Source organism: Poecilia reticulata, chromosome 16 (genome assembly GCF_904066995.2).
Source record: "Poecilia reticulata chromosome 16, P_reticulata-male-v2, whole genome shotgun sequence".
Taxonomy (NCBI): domain Eukaryota; kingdom Metazoa; phylum Chordata; class Actinopteri; order Cyprinodontiformes; family Poeciliidae; genus Poecilia; species Poecilia reticulata.
In genome coordinates this window covers 33,203,346-33,230,415 of record NC_088845.1, presented here as the reverse complement: position 1 = coordinate 33,230,415, position 27,070 = coordinate 33,203,346, and the positions used below count along the sequence as shown (strand labels likewise).

General features: G+C 40.2%; 1 protein-coding gene across 6 annotated transcripts; it reads right to left on the bottom strand.

Moving 5' to 3' along the window:
- Positions 1–1,545: 1,545 nt before the first annotated feature.
- ano10a (anoctamin 10a) lies at positions 1,546–27,062 on the bottom strand. Of its 6 annotated transcripts, XM_008411076.3 has the most exons (16): positions 26,948–27,018; positions 26,770–26,865; positions 23,872–24,021; positions 23,603–23,800; positions 22,397–22,531; positions 21,407–21,526; positions 18,938–19,122; positions 17,178–17,562; positions 16,020–16,075; positions 15,199–15,273; positions 14,920–15,108; positions 14,652–14,843; positions 13,959–14,087; positions 7,514–7,630; positions 5,684–5,700; positions 1,546–2,813 (listed from the first exon to the last, which is right to left on the bottom strand). In XM_008411076.3, exons 3-16 carry the CDS (start codon positions 23,999–24,001, stop codon positions 2,747–2,749), a joined length of 1,995 nt encoding a protein of 664 aa, XP_008409298.1. In that variant the 5' UTR covers positions 24,002–24,021; positions 26,770–26,865; positions 26,948–27,018; the 3' UTR covers positions 1,546–2,746. The 6 variants fall into 6 exon arrangements, with proteins under 6 accessions (XP_008409298.1, XP_008409297.1, XP_008409300.1 ...); XM_008411075.3 differs by lacking the exon at positions 26,770–26,865 and having other exon boundaries at positions 26,948–27,062; XM_008411078.3 differs by lacking the exons at positions 26,770–26,865; positions 26,948–27,018 and adding an exon at positions 25,229–25,409.
- Between the last annotated feature and the right edge of the window lie 8 nt (positions 27,063–27,070).

Here is a 27,070-nt window from a genome sequence, read left to right as displayed (position 1 = left end):
TATTTATTTTCAGATTTAAACACGTGTACATCAGGCCTTTATCATGATATCAAGTTCACCGTATTGTTAAAGGGCCAATATTCTGTAAAATCAACATCTTTGAGCCTTATGTTGTAATGTTATTGCTTCATCAAAAACATATCTGAAGTCTTGCCTTGATTCTTTTATGCATGTTTGAGAATTCCTTTAATCTCCATGGCAACCATTCAGCTGTGCAAAACGCCTGGGTGGCACTAGCTCCGCCTTCGAGGCACAACTCCTCAGAGCTGCAGCTTCCATCTCACAGAGCAGCCCTCTAACACTGTCAGCTCCTTCAGACTAGTCGGCAGCAATTAGCAACCACCTGGGTTGCTAATTGTAACCCAGGTGGTTATACTATATATGTCCATGTTGTGATGGCTTTTTTGAAGGCAGAATTTGAGAAAGAAGTTTTTTTTTAATTTTTTAAATTTTAAGTTGTTAAATTATGAAGTTGTAGCAACCGAAGGTAACATATTTACTTGATTGTGCTATAAAATGACACTATGTGCCAGGAAAACACATAATACTGCCCCTTTAAGGCTGTTTTATCCCATTCAAAGTCATATTCAGTCCATTTTCTGCTGTTTTATCCAAACTTCAACTTGCAGGTTTTGGTCCAGAGTTGTTTGGTCTGAAAGCCTCACCCTGACTCCTTCCATCATTCAGACAGCTCAGTCTTCACCCCATCAGAGCATCAAGCTTTTCTCCATGAGGAGATCTGGTGCGTTCGGAGCTGGAAGTTTCAGTTCAGCCTGATGTAGATTTGGGATTTCTTCTTTACTTCAGTCCATTTTAAAGGACTTGAAGTGGAACAACAGGATTCCTTTGCTCCTCTGTGTTTCTGTGAATCTCAATCTAACCTTCAAGGCCTGCCAGTGTTGCCACAGATAGGAGAGCTGCTGAATATGAACAGGAGAAGACGGAGAAGTGTGAGCAGGACCGACCCGGCCAGAGGAATCCAGCTCTGCCTCCCAAAAGGTCAAGCAACCCTCCAGCCTGGGTTTCCCCTGGATCTGCTCCAGAGATCAGGTTGGGATGTGAAAATCCGTCTTAAATCCCAACAGGACTGACATCACTTCTCGTTCTCATAGTTCATAAACTAGATTGTTTCTGTCTGTCCTGCTTCATGGACCTCCTGCCTCTCCGTCCATTCGGCTCCAACGTTGAGTGGACTTTATCTGTCTGTCTTCATGTGATTCGGATGGGAGTTGTGAGGGTCTCTGAATGACACTCAGAGCATCAAAAGGTGTTGAAAGGTTTTCAGCTGCATGGCGCTGAGGAGGGGCGCTCTCTATCAGATCTCCTCTCGGCTCAAATGACCCAGAAGCTTCCAGAGCAGCTGGCATGCCGTGTGCTCCTCACACACACTCTGAGGAAGACAAACGGTCCGGTTCCCTTCAACACGCCACGCCCACTGGACACAAACTCTGTTTCCGACAACTCATGTCTCTGAAGATGAAATCAAATAGAAGGAGAGTTTGGAAAATCTCTTCTGTTGGAGGAGAAGAAAAAACTGGACTCGTGTTTAAGTTACAGGTTTGTTAGTTTATTGAAGCCAAGGCTGATCCAAAGCAACCTGCTGCTGCAGCTTTGGTACATTTTATAGAATAAACAGCAGGAAACTAAGGCACCAGGAGGTTACAGGTTACACTTCATCTTCTGTGTATGATGGTGTATCAGGGCCACTGTAAAGAAAAATCAACTAAAAAACTCAGAAATTTCATTGGTTTCTCTAGAAAATTTTAAGTAGTTTGAAAATCAAAAATTTGCTACAACATTTTTTTCTGCGAACCTAGAAATGTTCAGTTTCAAATGTTTACCATTTTCAACTAATGAATTAAGATTAATTTAAAAATTCAGAGTTTTCGTAGCAAATTGTAGACTTTTCAAACTTAGAAATTTCCATGTTATTTCTAGAAGATTTCTGAGATTAATCTTAAAATTTCTGAATTTTTTTCTCCCAAAATTTCAAGTTTTGGAACTCAGAAATGTCTATGTTTTATCTAGAAAATTCCTGAGATTATTCTCAAACTGTTTTAGTCGACCCTCTACAATGGCCCTCATGCCGGTGTGTATGTGTCCCTACCCTGGATGTGAAGAATTCATGATTTAACACAAGCTGTGATTATATGGCATTCCGCTGTGATCGTCTTTACGAGAGCAATGAAAAGCCGAAGTGTCTGTCCGGATAAATCCAATCCCAGCTGGATCTGGTTCAGATTTTAAAATAAAGTCTGATGTTGCTTTCAGTGGTTGCATCTTTTTGGCCTTTCTTTGCTTCCATACATTAGGGTGTTTGTGTTGTCAGCCAATCAGGTAACCACACACCTTGCAGTCTTTAACACGTTTATAATTAGAACATGCTAGTTTGTACTGTTCTGAACCAAAATACTGACTGAACCCAAAGTGACTTCAGTGGCTGAACATGAGAACACCAAAGCAGTTATTTTCATCAACACTCTTTGGAATAACTAAATATGTTTTACAGTGCATCATATCTGCAGAGAAATTGAACAGCAGCTCATTCATCCCAACATGCCTCTAGTTGTACATCACCCCAAACCCAGAACCCGTTTCAGTGCTCAGACTGTTCACCATAATGAACCTTTCATACTTGTCTGCTCCACTAATAGTAAACCATATTTTCACTGTGCATAAAAATAATAAACTGTAAAAAATAACAAAGATGGGGCTTTTAAAGCAAACAAAAAGAGAGTGTGGGCCGTCAGAGTCTGCAGGTCCTCCTCTCCTCACTGGATGCTCTTCCTGAACTCCGTGCCTTCCAGCATTTTCTGAAACACAAAAGGAAACCCGATCACGTTCATTCAATACGATCCACAGTGTTAGATTGAGACGGTTTTACACATTTCCAAACGGTGAAATGTGATAAACAATCCATGTGCAGAATGGAGACTGTCAGGTGTTTGTCTGGCTGGAAGGTCTCAGGGCCTCTGCAGCCTCCAACACTGAAAAAAACACAATGCAGCTCCAACTTAAGACAAACTGGAATTAACACTTTTTGTTTTAAAGTTGGATCCATATTCTCCGTTTTTCAGTGCAGGATTCCCCCAGGATTGTTATGGATTTACCTTCATCCAAATTCCCATCAGCTCTGAGCAGCCTCCCCGCTCCTACTGAAGAAAAGCATCCAGGCAGCATGATGCTGCCACCACCATGTTTCACCATAAGGAAGCTGGACTCTAATTACTCAGGAGGTAACTTTTTACACTCATGTTGGGTTTTCATAGTAAACCATGCCCGACATTTCTAGATTTATGTTGTTAAAAGTGACAGATGCATCATGAAGACAGTGATGCAGAAACACTAATTAATTTAACGTGACTATATTTCTAACAGCGTAAGGAAGCTGGAGTTTGTGAGGAGAACCCATGCATGGTCCAGTGGATACATTCATTCTTCTCCTGGTTTGGATGTTTAGACTTGTCCTCTTCAAAAAGATTAACTCGGATTCCTTCTAAAGCAGATTTTTGAAAAAAAAAACAAAAAAAATCAGGTTAAAAGTAGACTTGAGTACCAACAGTCCAATCAGTGTGTGTGAACTGAATGACATCATTGAGGGTTTGGACATTTCTGCTCCTGAAAATGTCAGTAGGCAGACCTGGACAAAAGTTTGAGTCCAGCGGGAACATGGGTCAGCTACTGTACGTCCGGTGTGACAGCAGGTTGGAGGCAGCGCTGACTGACCTGCTCACATGGTGCTGCACAGCGAGGCGGTATGGAGCCGGACATGTGCAGCCAAGGAATCCTTTCATCGGCCTGATCGAGTGTCTCATGGGGGAATGTGAACTCTGCGAAACTTAAAACTTCTCTGTGCCTGAGGCTGAACTGAGGGTCAATAGGCATCAATTATCTCATCGAGATATTATTAGACACGAAACGAAGGGAGCCGCAGCCTGTGGGACAACAATCTGATGACACGCTATATTTAGATTCTAATTCAAAAATACTTTATTGATCCCAGAGGGAAACTTAATTTGAATGGTGCTGAATATTACTGTAAAAAAAAATTCAAGTGTGGATGCAACAATTTGCATGATCAGCCTGTTGTTTTTCATTAGCTATTTCAATTTCAAAATGGCCACCATTTTTGAGCCTTTTAGACTAATATGTCATCAAACTCATACAACTTTAAAATAATAACATGTAGCAAAATCAGAAGCCAAAACTCAAACTGAGGACTTTGCTGTTAGTAAGTCTGAAATCTGTCGTCAGCTGGAAGGAGATGAAGATGTGTATCATAAACAGAGCAACAGTCGTCTTAGTGGTTCATTTTTTATGCGTTTAGCGGTTTGGTGTTAGCTTTTGCTCATTTCTTTGTGTGTTTCAAAGTTCAGTTTAGTGGTTCTTGTTTATTTATTTACTTTTTGGTTAGCTGTACCCACTGCTAGCAGTAGCTACAGCCAATTTTAGAGCAAACATATATTCTGTTTTGCAGCCATGGTGGTCATTTTGAAAAGTGAAAAGAAAAAGGAACACAAGTTCAAGAAAATATGATTTCTATGGTTCAGAATATGAAGGCTATGATTTGACACCAAACAATCTAATTAGCGATTTGAGTGCAAAAATAAAATTTCCATGACAAAGATGGTAGCCATCTTCAAAATCAAACAATTATTGGCAAATATAATTTCTACGGGTCCAATTATTATGTATGATTTGACACCAAAATGTATCATTTGTGATTAGTAGTGCCAGTTTTATTGCAAGCATAGATTTTCCCTGATGACCATGGTGGCCATCTATGATCTTTTTGATCCAAACATTATTTGTTTTCATATAAAGCAAACCTCTGGGAACATCTGTGCCATGTTAGGTTCTTGCATCTGCAAGAGAAAGATTTTTTTCTTTAGCCCAACATTAAACACACAAAGGAAAACCAGGAAAAATATGAATCTGCAAATTTATTTACAGAGTATTGAAGTCTTAACTTTAGGTCAGGACATCAGGTTCTTAATCATTCAGATTTAGAAGTTTAAACTACCCAAATTAACTCTGTAAAGGTTCTTATTGACCCTAAAATTAGGTCAAAATAACATCTGATCAACAACTTAATTTGAATGTTATAGCACTCATAGCACTCATATAGCAATCATAGCCTTCATTACTGATTTATCAACAAAGTAAAAACAAAAGTTGTAAGTTGAAAAAACAAAAAAACATTTTCAACTGGTGATTTAACCTTCTAGAACACGTAAACGTGACTTCATCAGTCTAACTTTACTCTTAGACATTATGGCTTATTACAGATCACTGCTGTTTATATATGGTGGTATTTATTTAATTTCAAATGTTAAATCTTAGAGCTAGGAGAGTTTGCATTTCTTCTCTCAAATGTGACCTGGATAGCCAATCCCTGAATCAACAAAGCAAAAAGACATTTTCACACCTAAGAACACAACAAGCTCTATTACTAGATTTCAGTCCATGCTGGAAAACAGATCAATAAGTTCATTACAGCTGCAGCAGTATTATACTGTGGAGCTTTACAGGTTAGATTACAAACTGAGTCAGGGGTTTAGACAGGAGAAAAGTATGCAACATTTTAGAGTATTAACGTGTGATTGCTATGAGGGGAGGTGAGAGGGAATCATTGGTGAGAAATGATGGCAATCAAAGTGAAAACCAACCCGGAGCTACTCACCCTGCATTTATCTGCCTCTGGAGAAGGAGGAGAACAGAGAACGACTCAATGAGCCAAAAACCAGCAGCTGGTATGAGAAGTTGGGCCTTAAACCCAAAGTCACAGGAAGGATGGAGAAACGCTGTCAGTGTTACTCTGAATGTGGCATTGCTGATGTCTTTCTCTCCTCGCTTAGTGTTTAACACACACCTGCACGCTGCAGAGCCACTGACTGAGAGGTATTCACACTGTAGCAGCACACCGGAATGTCTCCTATGTTGTAAGACAACGTAGGAGATCTGTATTCTATGTTATCAAAAGCGGCTTGATCTGTACCAATTCTCCAAAAATGAGCCCTCCTGCAGGGTTCATAATGCCAGTGCAGGTGGACCTGCTCTGCAACGGCACCTTTCAAATCGTTCGGTCAGAGTAAGAAGTACTGCGCAAGATCCACAAGCGCAACAGACACAGTGTCAGTGCTGGAGATCAACCAGCAGGGAGGAGACGGAGCAACTGGTGCGCGGCTCCTTGCACACTGTTTGAAAATACTTGTTTACAATAAATAAGTTTACTGTAAATCAACTTATTTAAATAAACTTATTTACAATAAACAGGCTAAGTCCCACCGGGCTTTACTAAGCCTGGTGGGGGTAGGGGGGCAAGTAAAGCCTGGTGGGCTGCCAGGTTTACCACACACTGTGGGACTGGAATAATCTTGGTAATGCTGACTCTCTGAGACACCGTGAGAAAAAAGATCATCTGGTTTAAAGTTTGAGTCATTGTCACTTGACAATCCACGTGTTAATAGTGCCAATATATGACTTATTTTGATAAGATGACCTCAGGTGAATTTTTCTGGGGATAGAGTCCGAGCTTCACTGTAGGTGTTAGAAAAATGGAACCTGAAGTCACCATTTCTGTTTAGTGATTTTTTTTTTTCATGTTTTACTTACAGGATTTCTTTCACTTTTCTCTAAAGTTACCTTTATTGCTGGTCTAAAGTGTGGACTTACTGTCTAAATAGTGTGTGGAGGCAATCAGACGTAAATGACTGTTGAGCCATTTACATCTGATTCAACAGTAAGTCAAGCTAAGCTAAGCTAAGCTAAGAACAGATAAACTAAAAACTAACATATGACAAGTTAATCCAAGCTAAGAAAAAATAAATGTAGCTAAGCTAAGATCATAAGAAAACCTACACCAAGTAGCTAGGATTTAGTAATGATTCTCTGTTTTGGTGTCGTTATGTGTTTGTTGGTCTGAACATGTTTTGGTGCACAGGAGCTCTGAGGCCGTTTTGGATACTTAATCCTTGAGATGATGCAGTCTTTGTCCGACAATGATGTTAAGTTTAAAATGTTGTTCGGTTTAAAATGCACCGGGATATTGTGTTTGGAACATTTCTCTCAGACAGTCAAACCACATGTGTGATGACATGTCCTCCACCTAGTATTTTGTTCTCTTTCACTGAACTCAGTTGTGTTTTCTTTAAATGTTGGAAGCATCAAATATCTGCTCAAAGCTGTCAACACGTCTTTCAACTTCAAACCTAAAAGGTGTTGACAGTTTCAAAGAAAAAGCCCAAAGTTTCCAAACAGACAATGGGAAGAATTTAAGTTACACAGATTCTAGCAAAAAGCCACTCGTGGTTTGTTATCATCTGGATCCACCAGACCAACACATGAAGCTACTAGTAGTAGGAAGAATCACTGATACGATAGAAATTCATTCTTTAAAGAGACTCCAATTCCATAGGCTTAACTAAGAAAAACGTTTCAGATGAAAAGGGAAACATATTCAAGAACCAAGAAAAGTCCAGACGTCCTAGAGAATCCAAACGAATCTATTTACCTTCTTCTTCAGAGCCTCCAGTGACTCGAACTCAAGCCGGGCCAGTTTGATCTGGATGTGTTTGGGAACATCTGGGATAAGGAACGTCAGGATGAACTTGAAAGCCAGCAGTCCATGCTATATTTATAAAAAAAAGTCAAAGAATCAGAATCAAAGAGCACATCAGAGTACATCATCTTCAATGTTCATTTAAATCTGCGTTTGTCAACATGAAGTAATGGAAGCTTAGTTTGACAGAAATGACAACACAGCAAAATTCAGTTGTTTTTTTTTATTGAGTTGTTCCTCTGCTGTAAATCAGAAAGAGTCAGACAGACTGATTGACAGACAGACAGACAGACAGAACCTCCATCAGCTTTACCAGGACAAAGATCCTGCTGAGGTCAGAGAGGTTTTAGCCAGACTGATCTGATCATCATAACCAGCTTCCCTCGCCTGCTTTGTGTTCAAACATTCACCTGCTCTGGTCATGATCATGAATCCTATTAAATTAAGTGTGTGACCCAGGGTGAGAATAAAAATAAGCAGCACAAGTTTCTCTATTTCATACAGGCTCAAAATGATACTTTATTTACATATAAATCACTGGCTAGCTAAGCTGTGCTAAGAAAAGTCACGCTATGAAATGAAAAGATAAGATAACAAAAGCTACATTAAGCCAACAAGAAAAGGTCAAATTCACCAAGACATGCTAACATAAGGAAAGCTAAAAAAAAAAAAGGTAAGCCAAGAAAAGAAAAGAAAAGCTAAGCTCATGAGAAAATTTAAGCTAAGATAAGTTAAGATAAGCTAAATTAAGTAGAAAAGTTTGCTGCAGAAGTGAAACACGTCAGTGAAAAAAAATTATTCTTTAAAGAGACTCTGAGTCCATCTTAAGTAAGAAAAGTGTTTTGGATGAAAAGGGAAACATATTTAAGAACCAATTAAGTTTTGAGAGGCTGGATTCCTCAGTGTGTCCAATTTGGTGCACAATGTGACAGCGCCACCACAGAGGGGTTCTGCTGATGTACAGAGCAGAGTGTGTACTGGACTCTGGATTTGGTAGAATCACAGGGGGTTTCAAAGTTTCCATTGTGTCCATCCATACATGGCTCTCGTTCTCCTACCAATGGGACATGAAAGCCTCCACAGGGAAGAACCAAGGAGGCATCCTGACTCCTGATGCAGAGAACCAGTGGTTCCACTCTAACTGCCCGTTGTGTGACAGAAAGTTTCACCCCATCCCTGAAGCTAAGCCCAGCCATCCAACAGAGGAAGCTCATTTCAGCTGTCTGTGTGTGGGATGCCACACACATGGTCATGGTCTGTATCTTATGATCACAAGTGAGACAGACCAGTAAATCAAGGACTTTATTTTTTTCTTTACAACAGAGCAGAGCAGCACCTGCAATCTAATCTGTCCTTCCATATAGAGGAAGAGCCTGCTGAGTTCAGGAGAAGGTAATAAATAAAGCACCACTGGGTAAAGTCTGTTTTTGCTTTATTCAGGCTGGCATATCATCAGGAAGTATCTCCAACGCTGCCAGAGCCAATGAGGAGAAACTGATAAGATGAAGGAAGACTAACAGCCCTACACCAGAGTTAGTGTGTGCTGTTTTAACAAGCTTCCTGGTGCCACACAGTCTGATAGGCCTCCAACAGAAAGTAAATGCTTCACTTTGTGCGGCTTATTTGCTTCACATTAAACATCATAAACTGAGTGTCTCCAAGGAAACCACTTTTTACTGACATTAGGCTTCCATTTCTAATGCTGGTTGTGTTTGAGTACAAAATGGAAAACTAATCCTCTTTAGCCAAATATGAGATTCAATCCATGTGTACAATAACTTTGAATCATAACAGTGGTGGACAAAATGAATGCTTTATCACCGATCTGAAGGAGAATGACGTTAGCACGCCTCAGAGCAGCAGTGACAGCAGACAGTGTTTGCAGTTTGATCACTTCCATTATGTCAGGCAAAACACACTTTGTGGTTTGTGCCTGAACATCCTCAGGGTTCAGGGTAACCTTGAGCTGCTGAACCATCGGATATATAAATTAGCTTCTAACAACATGAGCAATCAGCTAAGAGCCGGAGTGTTTATTGTGCATATTCAATCAATGTGACAACTCGATAAGACCAGAGATCTCTGTTTGTTGATTAGGGAAAGTGCTGCACTGTGCTGACTGAATCAAACAGCATCCTTCTTGATTCTTGTTGTTTTCCTTAGCAGTGTTGTTGTCTCAGTATTTAAAGCCACAGTTATCAATTAAAGAATAATAGCAGTGTGATAGACAGTGAATATGTTCAGGTTTTATCCAGGAACCAAGTCTGAATCTGCCCCTTCCAGCTACTGCAGCTTGCATCAGTCGTGTGTGTGCGTGCAGGGGTGTGTGTGTGTGTGTGTGTGTGTGTGTGTGTGTGGCCTATGGTTAGGGAAATGTCTGGGTTAGGCATAAATGCAGTTATCATTGAAAGTCAACTCAAAGTTCTAATATGGGTTTAAATACAAACCTTTGTGTGTGTGTGTGAGACAGAGATGATCTATCTGGGAGGAAGCACACCCCATGACTTCATCTGTGTACCATGTCAGATTATTCATATATTTTGTGAGTCAACACTGAAAGAGTCAGTTCTTCACACAGTGGAGTATGTGTGGAAGTGTTTTTCTTCTTCTCTTCTCCGTAACTGTAGCTGTGATGCTAGTCCTGTTCTGTCACCCTGACAGAACCTAACAGCTCATTACTTCCTTTGGTCTCCCAGCAACCAGCACAGTCAAACTTCGGCACAATTTGTAGGTAAGTGAATATTTTCCTGTAGGTGGGAGCTGTACCATGACGACCTGCAGACATTTGGTGGATGTGCAGAACATACGTTAAGTAATCCATCCTCAGGTTTCTAATACGACCTTAGCAGGAGTTCTTGTTCTAAACACACAGACTGAGATATTTGAATGGGAAACATCCTGCAGATGGCAAAGAACCTGCCAGGATAAAGGGAGCTAACTGCTGTTAGCCTTTGTGAGTTAACATGTAGAAACACCTCTGAAATCAGACTTTTCTGATTGCCTAGACTGTCCTAGCTTAATGTGAATAAATAATCACTTGTCAGACAAAAATCTTGTGAATAGTAAAGGAAATTTTAGGAAGATCTTAAGCCAGAGCTTGACCATTTGTGTAAAATAATTGAACAGATAAATCTAGTTGGTTTTCTATCCTGAGCAGCTTCACTTCAGAAGATTCTGGCAAAAGTTGCAGTGCTATATCCACTGCCCAGTACTCAACACAGTACGTTACCATGGCACCCACCCATGTTAGTGAGAAAATTTACTTTTCAATCTTTTCATTCAATATTAACTAATACGGCCTAAACAATGAATTAGAATAAATGCTAATTTATCCTCAATCTGACGTAATGTATTTCTGCAGGCTGGGCAGTTTGGCTCAGGTTACAACTGCAGATGTTTAATATCTTATTACAAGTATGAATAAAAATGACCAAAATTGTTTATCTTAAAGCTTATTTATGTTTCTATTCTCAAAGAGGCTTTCTGCAAAGATTCAAACTGATGCATTCAGAGCACTTACCAAAGTGGAAACTGATATTATCTGGAGGCTTTAAGTAAACAAACCAATAATGAGGCATAATTAATATTTTCATGTTTCACATGGTCCGCCAACACACAGTGTTTGAATGCCAGATTCTTCTGGGCACAGAATGAAAGAAAATAAAGATCCACCAGTCTGTGTTGGCCTGATGTGGAGCACCATGATGATGATGATGATGATGATGGTGGTTCAGAATAACAGGTAGCAGAATATTAACGCATATAGAATATTTTGCTTTCTGTAGAACTTCAGATGTTTAACATCATCAAACTGATGTTAAAATCAGACAAAGATAAATACAAAAAAGCAGTTTCCAAAATATAAGCTAACCTAGGTGAAAAGTAACTACCCCCTAAAACTACAACTTTTTTTGATAAAGATGTGGAATCTGTTGAGTGATTTAAAAGGTTATGGCTCAGTTTTTAGGGTCTTTAGATTTTGGCAAAATTTGTAAAATATAAAGATATGATTAAACTGCTTGCACTAAACTACAGATAAGGTCAACCAATACTAAAAAAAAGTCAGGATTAACAAACCCAGACCAGTGATTTTTATTCCCCTCTTGATGCTGTTTGGTCCAGATGTAAACAGCTGGTTGCTGAAGCTGCACACTCTGCTCAGAGGGTTTGGTCTGTAAGCCCAGCTGCTCTGAAATGAGACAGCCCTGTGACTCTAAAAGAAAATCTCTGACTCTGAGACAGGCCGGCCTGTTGCCTGGTTACTGCTCAGTGATGCGAAGAGGCGCCATACAGTAATTACCCAGGTATCACAGCACCGCCGCCAGAAAGCTACAAGGCGCCCAGCAACCGGGAAACAAGCAGCGACCTCTGAATTTAAACCTAACTGTGTGTAAAAACACACACCCAGCTGGTCTTCATACACTCAATCAGTGGAGGCTCCGCCCCTTTGCTCTGTTCTAATAAATGTGCATGATGATGATATTGATGAAGTGGAAACATGTTCAAAGCACACTCATGAGCTGACTCTTCCTCTATCACAAGGGATAGAGGAAGCCAGTAATGCTCTGATTGGTGCATTACTGGCTGGCTGCATGCTGGGAGCTGTCCTGGTTCTGTCTGCGCTCAGCGGAGCAGCATCCCACCTGCAGCCAGAACCCCGGGACAGCGTTCAGTCCACAACCATAAAAAGTCATGTTCCCATGGCTCCAGGCCAGAGGACGCTTCAGACAGAGGACGCTTCAGACAGAGGACGCTTCATGCTGCCAGAGTCCAACTAACCGGCGCCTGGAGCAGTTCACGGTGTCTACAGAGCTGAGGAAAAGTATTTACCCCCCTTCAGAGTTCTTCTGCTTTACACTTAGATGTTTCACATTGTCAAACTCATTTTATGATCCAACAAAGATAACTTGAATAAAAACTAGTTCAGTTTTTAAATTAAGGGGACTAAGATTTACAAAGTGACTTTTACCAGTCACGCTCAGGTCTGACAGTAATCGGACGTGTGTGTTTTAAAATCATAAAATGACTTAGGACCTGTGTGACAAAATGAAACAAAATGAAAGGAAGAAAGTCTCTGATACCAGCCAATCTGGACTCTGGAAAGAGTTGTTGTTGCAATCAAGCGTCGCAGAAGTTGAGAAATAAGCCTCTCTACAACCTGAACCACTGTAGCCTAATTTAAAAGCTTTTTTGCCCAGAAAGCAGAGTTTCTAATTCCAAACCCATTTTGATGTAAGGGATCGCAACAGAAGTGAGCCAGCAGAGAAAACGAGCGTCATCCAGTCTATTGGCCATAAATTTGTGTGCCCCCATGATGGACTCAAAAAAACCTAGCTAGCTAGCAAATGTATATTAGCAGCTAACAGGCTACCAAATCGTGTCGCAGAACAAAGTGAAAATCAAACTTTGCCTGACAGAAAAGTACATATATTTGGCAATATATGAGACTTAGACACAACACAATTTAAGACCTGTAATTAGCGCATTTAAGGCCTTCAGCAGTCCTCATATGTGGAACAGTTTACATCGGCAGTAAAAATGGCAACAGAGTTTTTAATTCCCAGGTAAAAACAAAAACAAATGTGAACACTAATGAATAACAACATACACTGCTGTGGAGAATTTACTTCCTCTAATATGCAATTTCATGTTTTTCTTGCTTGTAGTCGCAGAAATTTAATTCAGTGACTTTTAATAAAGGTCCAACCAAAGACTAGGTTTGCAAATTAGCCTGTGGTTAGAAAACATAAGTACAAAATCAAGGTTGCTCTGCTTTTAACATGTAACATTGTTTTAATGTGCTGTCCTTCATTAAGTAAGCTTGTATTGAATTGAAGGCTAAATCCTATTTTTTATTAGTTTAAAACATTATATTACATACAGCCAACACTCTCCCACAGAACCTCCTCTCATCTGAGCCAACTTGCACTGTGGCTCCATCTAGTGAGGGAAACTCCATCAGCTCAAGGCTTACTGCTGGATGTCCTGCTTCTGATGGTATGATGTGGGATTTTCAGGATAATTTGGGGCTTTTAATTATTCCTTTGAACAATTTAATTCCCAGGATGGCCTCATTATACAACATAGCACTGCATTACTCCTTAAAAACTGGTGAATTCATTGTGAATGTTTTTCTACCCATTCACTCAAACCATTGCGTTCAGTTCATGTTTTCTGTGCAGTTTCAGAATTTAAGCTGCACAAAGAAATCAGAGCAGCTCATCATCAAGGTGTACCAAACCTCTCATTGCATGTCAGTGACTTATTTCGGGCTTCAATCCATCCTCTGTTAGGACAAGCTTCTCTTTGTTCTGAACTAAGTCACACTAAAACAATTATGAAGTTAGTGATGTTCCAGAACACAGCCCTGGAGCTGGCATGAGTTGTGTGGATTTACCTCGATGGCCACCGTCCACAGGATGAGCTGGGTCTCAGACTCAGGGAAGTATGCTTTGACTTGTGGAGACATGCCGATGAGCGCACAGTTGGTCACAACAGCAATCACACTCATGGTCTCAAAGGCGAGCTGTGGAGAGTCAGAGGCACACAGAGAGCAGCAGCTGCTTTAAATCAGCCTCATCTCTTCGGATCAGACTGTTTAAGGACAACAGGTTTGATGCTGGAGCCAAGAAGATGCACTGGGTTTTATGAAACCATTCAGGATCGACATCAACTGGGCCTGAAGTAAAGTCAGAACGTTTTAAAGGGGGAATAAGGGATTATGGAAAATATTTTTTTTTTAACCTTTAAATTGTGTTTTAATATTTAGATCTCTTTAAGGAACCTGAGCATGCTCACATTAAACACTGAAACAGATTTCTTTACTATGATTTGACTTTAGTTTTCTTTGATCTTATTGTTTATAATTATTGACAGGAATTAATAAATATGAGTTAACTGCATTCTAGGATCTACAGAAATCCATCCAGTACACCTCAGTTTCAACCAACCACCTGAAATATTCTCTTCAAATGAAGTTAGATGACCAACATGAGAGCAGTTCTCCTCTGTCTTCTAAACCTTTGCTGTTCCCTCAGTTTATGAATAAACACCATGTTCCTTTGTGCAGAAAAAACTGGCGGATACCAACCTGCCAGACTCCGATGTTTGCAGCCGGGTCAGCAAACGGTCTTTTGAACACATGACACATCTTGAAGGCGTCGGAGTAAACCTCTGTGACGTTGTTCAACACCACCAGGACGGCAGCCAGCGGGTAGACGCAGGAGAACAGGCTGACGTAGCCGAAGAGCAGAAAGAGCTCCAGGTAGTCGTCAAACGTTCCCTGAGAGAAGTAGACCTCAGAGATCAGACTCTGCTGGGTTGATTGCTGTAGCTTTCATCAGAAGACGTGAGCTCACCAAGTACGTGCTCATATCGGCCTCCAGACGGACCTGCTCCGCCAGAGGGAGCTCTTTGTCCCCGGGAGTTCTTCTCTTCTGAACTTTGCGAATCATCTTCTTGTTGCGCCTCCTCTGCAGCCAGTAAGGCAAGAAGGCCTCCATGAACTGATTCAAGATCTGACTGGTGATCAGTAAGGTGGCCAGACTCTAACAGCAGGATAGGAGGAAAAGATGTGAGATGGTTCGAAACATGAGTGCACACGGAGAAGCAAATAAACCGGAAAGGAGGGAACGCACCTGACTGAGCAGCACCATGTCCTGCATTACAAACGCGATGTAGAACAACGAGGCGAAACAGTTGAAGAAGTTAAACTAAATGACAAGATGAGATTAGATCAATAAGAGCCTGAATGTGGGAGTAGAACAGAGCAGATAGTTTCTAGCCTCATTACAGCTAGAAACTAGTGACGAGGCTTTAAATCTGAGTGTAGTGATGAACTCTGACCTGAACCTTCAGAGACACATAAAGACAGTTACAAAGCCTTCTATCACCTGAAGAACATTTCCCGGATTACAGGACTGATGTCATGGAGAAGCAGCATTCAGTTTCTATGCACCACAAATCTAGAACAAACTTTCAGAAAATGGCAAAACAGCTGAAACACTGAGTTCCTTTGAATCCAGGCCCATTTGTTTACAGCTCCATTTGAGTCACAGTAACTGAAACATTGATCAATATTTATGATGTAAATTTTGCTTGATCATTTTGACGACGGCATCATTTGACAAAATGTAATGTTTACTTCTTGTTTCATAATTGATGACTGTGTGATGTTTTTATGATGTAAAGCATTTAGAACTGCTGACATATGCCATACAAATAAGCTTTACTTGAATAAATACCCTGACTGATTGCTTCTGCTTTTGTGTCACTTGAAGGTTCCAGATCATCAAATTAATTTTCGGTAAACAGAAAGAAAAACATTTCTCAGATGATCATTTTACTTAAGGTGATAATTCTATCCAAACCAACCTGACCCTGTGTGAAAATAATAACCCCATAAACCTGCAGACTGATTGTGTTAGTGGTCACACAGCACACCGTCATTTATACTCACAACAAGAACTTTAAGGACCAAGTGGTTCTGATATGAAGACTCCAGGCGGTGATTTTCTAAACACATATCAACAAAACCATTCAGTGTGTCAGCATTAAACCATTTTATGTGAAAAAATAACAGTTCAGAACTGCTTAGTGGTTCATGCAAATAAAAATCTGAACTCTTTCTATTCTGATTCCATAAATAAAATCCAGTGAATGCAGCTGCCCTCATATGTCCGCTAACCAGTATAATCAAGAAAGTGTGATTTAATCTCAGAAGTGTTTAACTGCTATAGGCTAGAAAAAAATTTCAGGAGCAGTATCTGGTTTAAAGGAGAAAACTTTCCCATTTTAACGAGATTTTAATAAAAACTCATAAAATCCATCCATCCATCCATCCATCCATCCATCCATCCATCCATCCATCCATCCATCCATCCATCCATTTTCTTTACACCCTCATCCCTTAGTGAGGTCGGGAGGGTTGCTGGTGCCTCTCCAGCTAACGTTCCGGGCGAGAGGCGGGGTCACCCTGGACAGGTCGCCAGTCTGTCACAGGGCAGATTTATGGCTCATTAACACCCAATTGTCTTCATGTCTAAATTAGAAAGGTTGCAACAGTAAAAGAGCATCATTTCAAGAGATTTTTAGATGCCGTCTAGAAGAAACGGGGTGAGAAGGAGCAGCCTTAGCAAACTGCTTTAACGCCTTTTTAAAAAGTCAAAATTTGTCAGAGGAGAATTTTTTATATCTTGTTAAACAAGAAACCTTCTCATTTAAACGAGTTTTGCATCTAGTTAAAATAAGAATGTTTTTTTTTATTTTACTGTTTTTTTTTCTTTTTTGGGATATAAAACAAATCAAATACAGGCATGGAGATGAAGTGAACAGAAACCAAAATAAAATGTGCAATAAAAGCAAAGAGATCAGTGTATTTCTTTAGGTATTTGTAGCACAGAGTGTGTTGTTAATATGGTCGAAGAAGAAAGAAACAATAAAATAATAATTATTATTTTATATACCATTATATAATAATTAGCATTTTAATTTGAAACTTTATACTTTATCTCGCTCCTGAATTTATTTCCAAACTCTGGCAGTGAAATGCTTCCATATAGTATATATTACTGATCAGTTGTGTTTGTGTAGATTTAGAGTTTTTAGACCTTCTCACCCCATTCTGTGAGGAACTCAGCAGCGTATCTATAAACGAGGTTCATGGCCTCTATCACCACGGCGTAGATAATACTGGGGATGTAAAGGAGCACTCCTGTCCAGAACGAAGGGTCCTGGTCATGGACGGACAGCGCCCAACCTTCCATCTGGAAGTAGATCATCATGACGTACAGAGACAAGTAGAGGCAGAGCAGGACGAAGGGCAGCGACACCAGGTAGATCCTCAGCTGGCGCTTGGCGTTGGGGTACAGAGGCTCCTCCCTATCTGTCACGGGGTTGTACCCGAGGACGCCGTGGAACCCAGGCCGAGGTTCTTCGAAGGCCTTCTTTCTGCTTAGCGTGCCCCAGTGGTAGGCCAGGGTGGCGCTGGATCGCTTCCACAGCTGGAGGATGAGGAGGATAGAGGGTCCGGTAAACTTGTTAGCTGTTATTAACATCCTTTATGGTTCTGAACAAATAATACTCCGTGTTACCTGTCAGTTTTACACAAACTAGCTGCCAAATTATTCTCTCCCAAATGAACAAACAGCTGCTCTCAGGAACTTACAAAGTTCCCAGAATGTCTCTCAGAATCTTCTGATCCATTCGAATCTCTCTGATAACTATGGCTTTAGCAAAGGCTTCACATACGGAAGAGTCAGAGAAACCCAGCAAGGACTAGCTGCACTCTAAAGTTAGACTGGTTCACTGCAACTGATGGAAAGTGTGAACCCAAGAAAACTGAATGCTAAAGACAAAACAAGAGTTATTAGTTTAAAGGTGTGAGCAGTTACACAAATTCCACACCGCGTCGCCCCAAATACATGTTTGTTTTCTAACTGAGATGCACAGAATACAGCGTCTCATTAAATGTGGGAAAAGTTTGTAAATAATTTATCATGGTTTCATATTTCAGAAACCTAAGATTCAGTATTTATAAAACCTTCTAACAAGTTCCAATCTTTTACATTTAAGGAGCTAATGAAGGTTTATACTAAAGCAGGTTTTTCTGCAGACTTCACCAACTCAAAATCAAGACTTCTTAAGACCATTATAAATGGAATTTAAGATCTATATCTCCACAGAAATGTAGGAACATCATCCAGCCAACCGGAAATAAATTTGCACTTAATCATGATAGAACTAGGGTATGTTAGAGCCACACTTACATAGCCACACATTTATGCACCAATACGCAGACTGGTAGGAAATTTGGGATTAAGTGCCTTGCCCAGGGGCACACTGACATGTGAGAACTTAACCTACAACAATTTAACCTCTGATTGCAAACGATTGCACTACCTACGAGCCACAGCCGTCCTGTCCTAATAATAGTTTTCCCAAACTCAAACCTAACATGTTCTGTATGATAGGCAGGGAAACAAGAGGCTTTCTTCTGACATTAATGTCCTTGAACATGTAGCTATAACTACCATGGAGCTTCTGTTTCTGTTATTTCACACACTGATCTGAGGTAGATTTGTTGCCTAACTGTCTTGTCCTCAATACAGACATAACGTCTCAGTGTTACACAGTGAATTTCATTCCTCCCAGATCGATGAGAAGCAATGATTGCTTCTGTAGGATCATTGCTGCCGTCTTTCCTTTCTGTCATTGTGTTGACACAGACAAAACTGCTTACTTCTGTATTATTTTTTGCTATGTAAAAACGAATTTGTTTATGTTTATCGACAAATATTTTGATCTTATTGAAGACCTTAACTACGGCACAGAGCTGGAATGGATTTGTTCTTTAGTCAGTAAAATCAGTTTTCATACCTCCAGAATAATTGTGCACCAGACCACATTGAAAACAGCAAAGGCTACATATTTATCATAATCCTCCCAGTCAAACATGTAGTAAGGCACTCCAAACAGAGCCATAGGCACCAGGGCAAAGGTGAAGTACTCCAGGAAGCCAAAGTACAGCGCCTGGCCCTCACCGTAGTAGTGTCTGATTTCATCTGGAAAGAGAAAGAGCAAAGTAAAGACCGGAGTAGGAGTACTGACAGTGGTTCAGTAAGAAAAATGACACATTAAAACATTAATATTACATGGCAGAGGAAAATGGAATCCATCACATTACATCACAGTCTCTGAATATCTACTAGCTTCACAGTAATGCTCAGACATTTACTGATGCATCAATCAATCTGAAATCAGCCAATGTTCCTATGATGGTGATCAGCACTTTTTCTGATCATAATATGCAATAACATTCATTCAGTCTATGAACACATTCACAAACGGCAGGTTCTGTGTTTAATAAACCCAAACTAACAGATGTTTTAATCAGGGATGAAAGTAGTTTTAAATTCTTGGGGGTACTATGACAAAATAAATAAATAATATATGTATAGACAAAATATATATATTACTTCTTTGTGTGCTTTGGAGTTTCTGTGCTGATTAATTTTTTTGCAAAGCGCTAAAAGCTGGTAGCTCTTGAATTGCTACAAAATAAAGCTGTATTTCCTCCCTCAGCCCACTGGCTGCAATGTTGACACCTTGAGATACCATGAGACCTAAATCCTGAACATCATGGCATGGAGGGCATCCCAATTTTCCATGTCTGGCATATAACCATTCATTTTAGCTTTTAAACTGGTTATATTGATCCTGTGTCCAGACAGAGGGATAACCAGTAGCTTAGCATCATGACCTGTTTGTTCTGAAGATCCTGCAGCTTCCACTTCTCTTCCTAACATGGCGCCTCCTCATCCTGACTCTCATACTGACAGGAGGAACCACAGAGCTCTGTTAGGTTAAAGCTCATCTTCTGAAGTTGGGATATTTTTCCTCCAACAGGTTCCAGAGGAATCACCTCAAACCAGATGTTGGACTGGATTTTATTTCAATGTCATTTGTGAATGTTAGCTCCTCATTTTCAACAGTGGAGCTATAAAGGTTGAGAAAGGTTATTATTTTGGAGAAAATATCATCAACATCAATATTTCCACTAAATAAGAGGCAAAAAACGAAATTGTTTGATAAAGGACAAGCCTCTCAGACTCTGAGCTCAAAGCACCAAACAATTTTTTATATTAGACAATTAATTTAATTTCACATAATTATCGCGGTAGCAGCCATTTGTTTGTTAAATACTTAATGAAACATATTTACCGTGTTTGATGTTTGTTGTAAATAACGTATACTCACAAAGAACGAGATAAGTAGTCCAAGTATTTTGTTTATTGAATGTTACGGCCAGTGGCCTTTTCTGTGTTTATTTGTTTTTTTTTGCAGTGGCTAATCAGACTGACTTCACCTGGAAGTGGGTGCTGCCCTGTTGTCCTGTGCCACACCCAGTGGCGCAACTACACATTATTCAGGTGGATGCGGAACTCACGGCTGCACAGTGAACCCGTTCATGTTTTACAGCAGACAGCCGCTCCCTCTCTTGCAGATACTGGGTACCTCCGCTAAATCTTTTAGGGGTACGCAGTGCCCTGCCGTACCCCCTTACTTTCACCCCTGGTTTTAATGCACAAAAAGGGAACATTCCTTTGCTTCCACTTGGATTTAAAACTACTTTCCTATCAAGGAAGCAGTTGTTACTATGGATGAAAACAATGCTAACCCTCATACATCAGGGTCTAGATGCGTCATAGACCAGAGGAAGAAAAACGTCAGTAAAACATCAGTTGATACATTTCTAGAGACAGTCCCCGGCCTTCACACTCAGCCTGGTTCTGGTTGTGCTGCAGGTTTTTTCCTGTTGAAGGGGAGTTTTCCTCTCCACTGTCGCTGCATGCAGGTCAGTATGAGGGATTACTATAAAGTCAATGAGTCGATGCAAACTGTTTGGTTACATTAAGAACATTTTTAACTAGTTTGAATAACAAACTGAACTTGACTGCAGTGTTTGATAACAATGTACGGAATCAACTTGGAATCTGTGTGATTGGATGTAACTGACTGAATATTTTTGCATGTAAATTAGATGTTTTGGTATAATTACTTTTTTGTACAGTGACTTAAGATGATTGGCTGGACATTGGTGCAGTCAGATGGACTGTTGCCTTATAGCAAGAAGGTTCTGGGTTATTTAATTTTTCTTTGGGATCAATAAAGTATTCTTGAACTGAATTTGAAATCCCAGCCTGGGGCCTTTCTGCATGTATGCATGGATTCTCCCCAGGCACTAGGTTAGGCTAAGTCATCTCTCTATTTTGTCTTTAGGTGTGTGAGCATGGATGGATGAATGAACGAAAGTGAACTGGATATGATGAAATCAGCTTTACGTACCTAGAGGCTGAAGGGACAGCTTGATTTTTTTATACCAAGAAAAGGAGAGTCTCTTCAGTTCTTCTTTATGGTGTAGCGGAAACATCTGGATCAGGATTCCTTTGGACAGCAATCTGCGTACTGAGATTTTAAAATAATAAAAAAAAAGTGTTTTGATTCCATTTTTTTGTCATCAATTTACAAAACTCTGTCTCTGATCTACTATAAATATATCAGGAAGACCCAGACAAGGATTCTAGTGAAGATGAATATGTTCAAGTGATAATAAAGTCAAACAGTCCTGCTTTTCTCCCCCTTATGACTAAACAAAGACGGAGCTTAAACTCGATTCATTGCCCAAACCACTAATTGCTGTTGTGCTCAGATAATGAGTCATTTATAGAAAATGATGGCATTCTGCTAACGGACTATTTGTCAAAAAGGCAGCTTAATATCTCCCTCTTAGGTTATTACAGAATGTTTGCATATTCATTATTTTCATCACGCCAAAACAGAACAATTGTTTATCTGCCGTCATGATTGTTTCTTAAAAAGGCCTGGATGTTGGTTAATTTGAGCTTCAGTTTAGTAGATTAACAAACAGGCCATTTTTTAATAACCCTCCTTTCCGCTTCAGCATCACAATTATGCTCAAACAGACGTTGAGCATAATTTTCAGTTTAAATTGTCAAAGACAGTCGCTAAGTTTAAACTTAGCGACTGTTTAAACAAAATAGGAAGGTTAAATATTCAACTTCAGGTGAAATTTATTTTACTGATAAACTAAGGTTAGTCTAGTTTCTGACATGCAGTGAGAGACTGACTGATTTATTTACTTAAAGTCATTTAAAAAACTGAAAAGCTCCTAAAGTTGAAAAGTCCTACAGTTAGATGAGAAAACTCCTGGAAATCCAAGAGAGCAACGTGTTAATAGATTAATATGAATGTCTGGTGTTTGAGTGAAACGCTGAAACAGAAGCAGAAGCTGAAGCAACGCAGTCAGACACTCACTGATAGATTTCCCTGGATAAAGCTTGGCGTTGCTGTACCCGGGTATGTGAGTCTCATCTTTGGCTCTCAGTGTCTCCAGCTCATGTTTGATGATGTACTGACACTCAGCCATGCTCAGGAAGCCGGCTCCATCCCCTAGAGGTAAAAACATCACAGATGGTTTCCTGTGTGTGGACCAGAGGTTCTGCAGCAGCTTGTGACGGGTATGAGTGGGGACGTGTTACAGAAAAGATGAAACTGGAGAGAAGGGTTATCTTCCACAACCCTAAACACAGAGCCAGAGCTACTACGGATTTTGTTACACCGAAGCATTTGTTACAATGACCTACTCAAAGTCCAGACCTACATGCACTGAGAATCTGTAAGGATGGAAAGCTGCTGTACAGATGCTTTCTATCGACTCTAACTTGGCGATGTTTGAGCAGTTTTACAAACATTGGCAGTAGTACCAGTAGAGACAGACTCCAAACGTCCTGCAGCCAGATAAAGATCATTTTTCTTTCCACTTCAGTATAATGCACTACCATAAAACTACAATAAAACACATTGGGTGTATGTTTTTGGGGGGCTCTGGTAATCATCTGAATTTGTCCTACTGAAGCAGAGTATCTAATAAACTCCGAGGTGTCTGACTGCGTCCGTCATAATGCTGCTGCAACAGCACTTGTTTGAAACATCACAACTAGGGTTGAGAGCTTAACGCTTTCATCTCAGTTACTTAATTTGATTGACTTTAAGGAGTTAAACATTTTTAACAAAGTTTAATCACATTATTTGATTTGATTTTTTTTTACATACAAAAGTCCTGCACTGGAACTTTCATACTTGCGTGATTCTGGTACTTCTGTAAATTTGACACACAAGTGTCATCCACAAACAAAAGTGATGGACAAGGAAGCCTCTTCTCTTCCTGAAGGGGTAACTTCTGCTTCAAAAAACAATCTGGTGGGATGCTGGAAAGGACTAGTGTTGTGTTCAAGTTGTGCTAAAAGCAGTTAGCCTATCAGCGAAGCTATTCACAATAAAAATAGCATCTCAATGCTAAATGCAGATGTCCCCAATAATGTCAGCGTCCACAGTCCACCCTCCTAAAGAAGGGTTTTTTCAAAATAGTTACATGAATGACAGCAAAAAAATATCTTTGTTGTTAAGCTTATGTCTCTATTCATTCAATAAGTTTTTGCTTATTTCTTGTACTTTAAAGACCTTGAAAGTCTTTAAAGTTGTGGTTGTTGGCGCAGGTGAAGCCTCTCATGGAGCCGTCACTGTACTCCTTGAAGAGGCCCACATCCTCAGCTCCAGACAGCAGCCTCTCCCAGGATGCCCCCACCAGAAACAGGTTGGGGTTGTCCTTCTGCTCAGCACTGACTCCAGGGCCCAGCTGCTCCACCAATAATCCAGCACCTGAGTGGGAGACAGGACGTTAGCAACGATGTGGAATCTAATGGAGAGCAACTACTACCTGACTGTCACACCTCCAGCCTGCTGTGGGGTTCTGATCCTACTCAGCAGCCAGGCGATGGCCTCCTCCTTGGTGTCAGAGATCAACTCCAGCACCACTAGAGGGTTAAAGGAGGGAGTGCCGCTGTCATCTGACTGCTGCATTGTCCCATTGGCTGGAGCTCCTGCAGCAGAAACAGCAATGAGATTAGATATTTCAAAAAGCATGGCACTGAACTGGAATGAATCAACAGTTTGAAATTAAGGATGTTTTCACGGGTGATAGTCCGGTAGCCTCGGTTCAACTGAGGACCAAAACTCCAACTTTTGTTCCATTTTCAGCTGCTGTGGTCAAATGAAACAAAACCTTTGAAAAACCTGTTCACCTCCTCACCCATGGGCCGCTGTGCCAAGAATCACTGAGGGAAACTACTCAAAATCCTCTTAATAAGACATTAGGAACAACTTTCTAAACAAAAATGGAGTGGCATCAGATTTTAGCAGTTGGAAGATTTCTCTTTTGTCTTTGGTAAAAGACCAGAAGGCATTTTTTTCTGCTAGTGCTAGGCTCACAGGTTTGTTTTGGTTGTATTTACCCAGAATGCCCTGCGCTGTAGTCTGCTTCCTGTTTTTGGAGCGGTCTTCGGCTTGCTTGGCGTTCATATACTGTATGCATTCAAATCGCACCAGAGTTCACTTTTTGATCCAAGTTATTCTTGGATTACGTATTCACACCTCCATAAATAAACCAAACTTTCTAAGCAACCAAACCAGAGTTTGACCAAAGCGGACTGACAGAGCTTTTGTGAAACAGAACCACAGCAGCTGAAAATGGAACCAATACTGCAATTTTGGTCCCCAATTGAGTCTACTGGACGATCAGGTGTGAATGAACCAAAACAATCCTCAATTATAGCAGACCATGACAGGACAGGGGGCGCTATAAACAAATGGAAATGTACGCAAAAGGCAAGCTATAACATCCTAAAATGTAAAAGAAAGAAAAAATCTTTTGCTTGCCCAGACCAGTTGCTGCTGGAAGTTCATCCAGGTAAGTCAAAGGAAAATGTTCACGAAATCTCTCTGGCATTCCTACCTAAGGTGTGTCAGATGGACGCTGTTCACGGAGAACTTTCAGGAATAAACTGATCTTTTAATCTCTGGAGGAACTTCTACATGTTATTCCACCCATGTGGTGCTGAACATGCTTCATTCAGCAGAAACTGAAAGGAAAGAGTCCAGCAGAGCAGACTGACCCTGACAGAAGCAGACAGACAAACAGACATACAGACAGACAGTTGGAGGGCGGAGCCTCTTCACAGCAGGATATTAATAGCTGTGGCTCTACACACTGATTCAGTTCCATCTCAGCTTCTCTGTAAACACACGGACCTTACTGTGAAGTAGATCTCAGAGCTGGAGTCCGGCTGACCTGTGAAAAGCCTGGTCAGAAATTCAAGGAGCTGTGTGTGTGTGTGTGTGTGTGTGTGTGTGTGTGTGTGTGTGTGTGTGTGTGTGTGTGTGTGTGTGTGTGTGTGTGTGTGTGTGTGTGTGTGTGTGTGTGTGTACGCTGTTTGGATCTCAGCTGTTGGGCTCTCAGCCCACAACCTGGTGTGTGACTATCGGGTTAGTTCAGCTGGTGGCTCCCCGAGTTAAAAAAAGATGAAACACAGAAGGTTCCAGTCATTATGCTGCCCCCTGCTGGAATCAGCTGACCATGAAAGTGTTTTTGATGTTGAGCAGCTGCTCCATATCCAGAGTCCACTAGTCATCAACGCAGCAGTATGCAGATCGATAACCAACCTGATATTTGCCGAACATCCTTCTGATTACTATTAATGAAGCCAACTAATGCCAGAAAATAAAATAATTTTTTTAGAAATGTTGCTTCACATTCACTCACACTTAAAAAAATATCACTTAAGTACTCATTGACATTGTCTATTTCTTTCTATTGCGAATAACATTTGATTCAATCCTTGATTTAATATAACAGAATTTAAATAATGCATCAATGATCTCACTTTTCCTGTTTTCCTCTGTACTGTGGACAGAGGCTGTGTGGAAAATTACTTCAAAAACAAATAAAACTGTAATACATTTGATAACATAGAACTAACATCAAAATCAATATAAGGGGAAGAATGGGTGTGATATGAATCACACCCATTCTGATGATGATATTCTGTATTATTATTATTATTATTATTATTATTATTATTATTATTATCACTACTACTACTATTTTTATTCACCTGGAAAAATATGGAAGTAGATCTCTTGGAGAAAGTTGAGTAAAGTAAGAATACAAAAATTACATAAATTATATAAATATAAATATACACATTTATATTCTGGAAAATTACTTTTCCAAAGATTTTTGAAACAGAGCTCAAATGAAATTGTTGAATAAAATGTAGGATGAAATGTTGAGACAAATAAAGCCACAGTCAGAGAGGGAAAAGGATTGGCTTCCTCCTGTAAGTTCTAACGCAATTTACAACTGACCTTAAGAAAATCTGTGGTCATGAACCCTAAATATGAAGGTTAAAGTTTTTTGACCTCACATCTCTACTTACTCTGTAAAGTCGTGCCTAAAACAAAGTTACATATTCTGTGTTCCATTCCTTCTATCTTTGTATTTGTAAACAAATATCTTTTTAAATAAATAAATATTATTTTAGTAATTTATTTATTTGCATTATAGTAAAACTATTTCTTCCACGTCCTTTTTTTCTTTTGATTGCAGTGATTCCCTATTTTACTAGGGTTGGAAAATGTAAGTGAACTGAGGATATAAGAAGTCGCTCATTTCAAAAGTAACCATTTGAAGGTAAAGAGCCGGAAACAAACAGACTCCAGCTCTTTGCTGCAATGTTTGCCCGTCTAGATAATTCAGTTAGGTGCAGTTTTTAAAAGCTGCATTTACTTACAAACGGAGGAATCTGCAGCTGGAGGCAGGACGTGGACGTGGACAAGGACAGGACGGGTTAATGCTACCGATCTTTCACCGTCACTTCTGAACTGCTCTAATAATGAGGCATTGAAAGCGTCACTCATACTCCCAGAACTCTTCCTAATTTGATCAGATGATCCCACTGAAACACTCACCACAGTCCTTATTCCTCCTCGGTAGTTTGCAGGGTTGGAAACATAAATGTCCACTTCCGCAAAACTCAGCTGTCAGTTCAGGATGTGTTCCTTTTTCAGCCAAGATGAAAACCACCACTACGG

Coding starts and splice junctions, on each gene's coding strand:
- ano10a (XM_008411075.3), bottom strand. CDS start 24,001: ATGCAGCAGTCAGATGACAGCGGCACTCCCTCCTTTAACCCTCTAGTG. Junction 23,801..23,871: donor AACCCCACAGCAGGCTGGAG/GTGTGACAGTCA, acceptor TCTCCCACTCAG/GTGCTGGATTATTGGTGGAG. Junction 7,631..13,958: donor TGTGGACGGTGGCCATCGAG/GTAAATCCACAC, acceptor TTATAAATATAG/CATGGACTGCTGGCTTTCAA.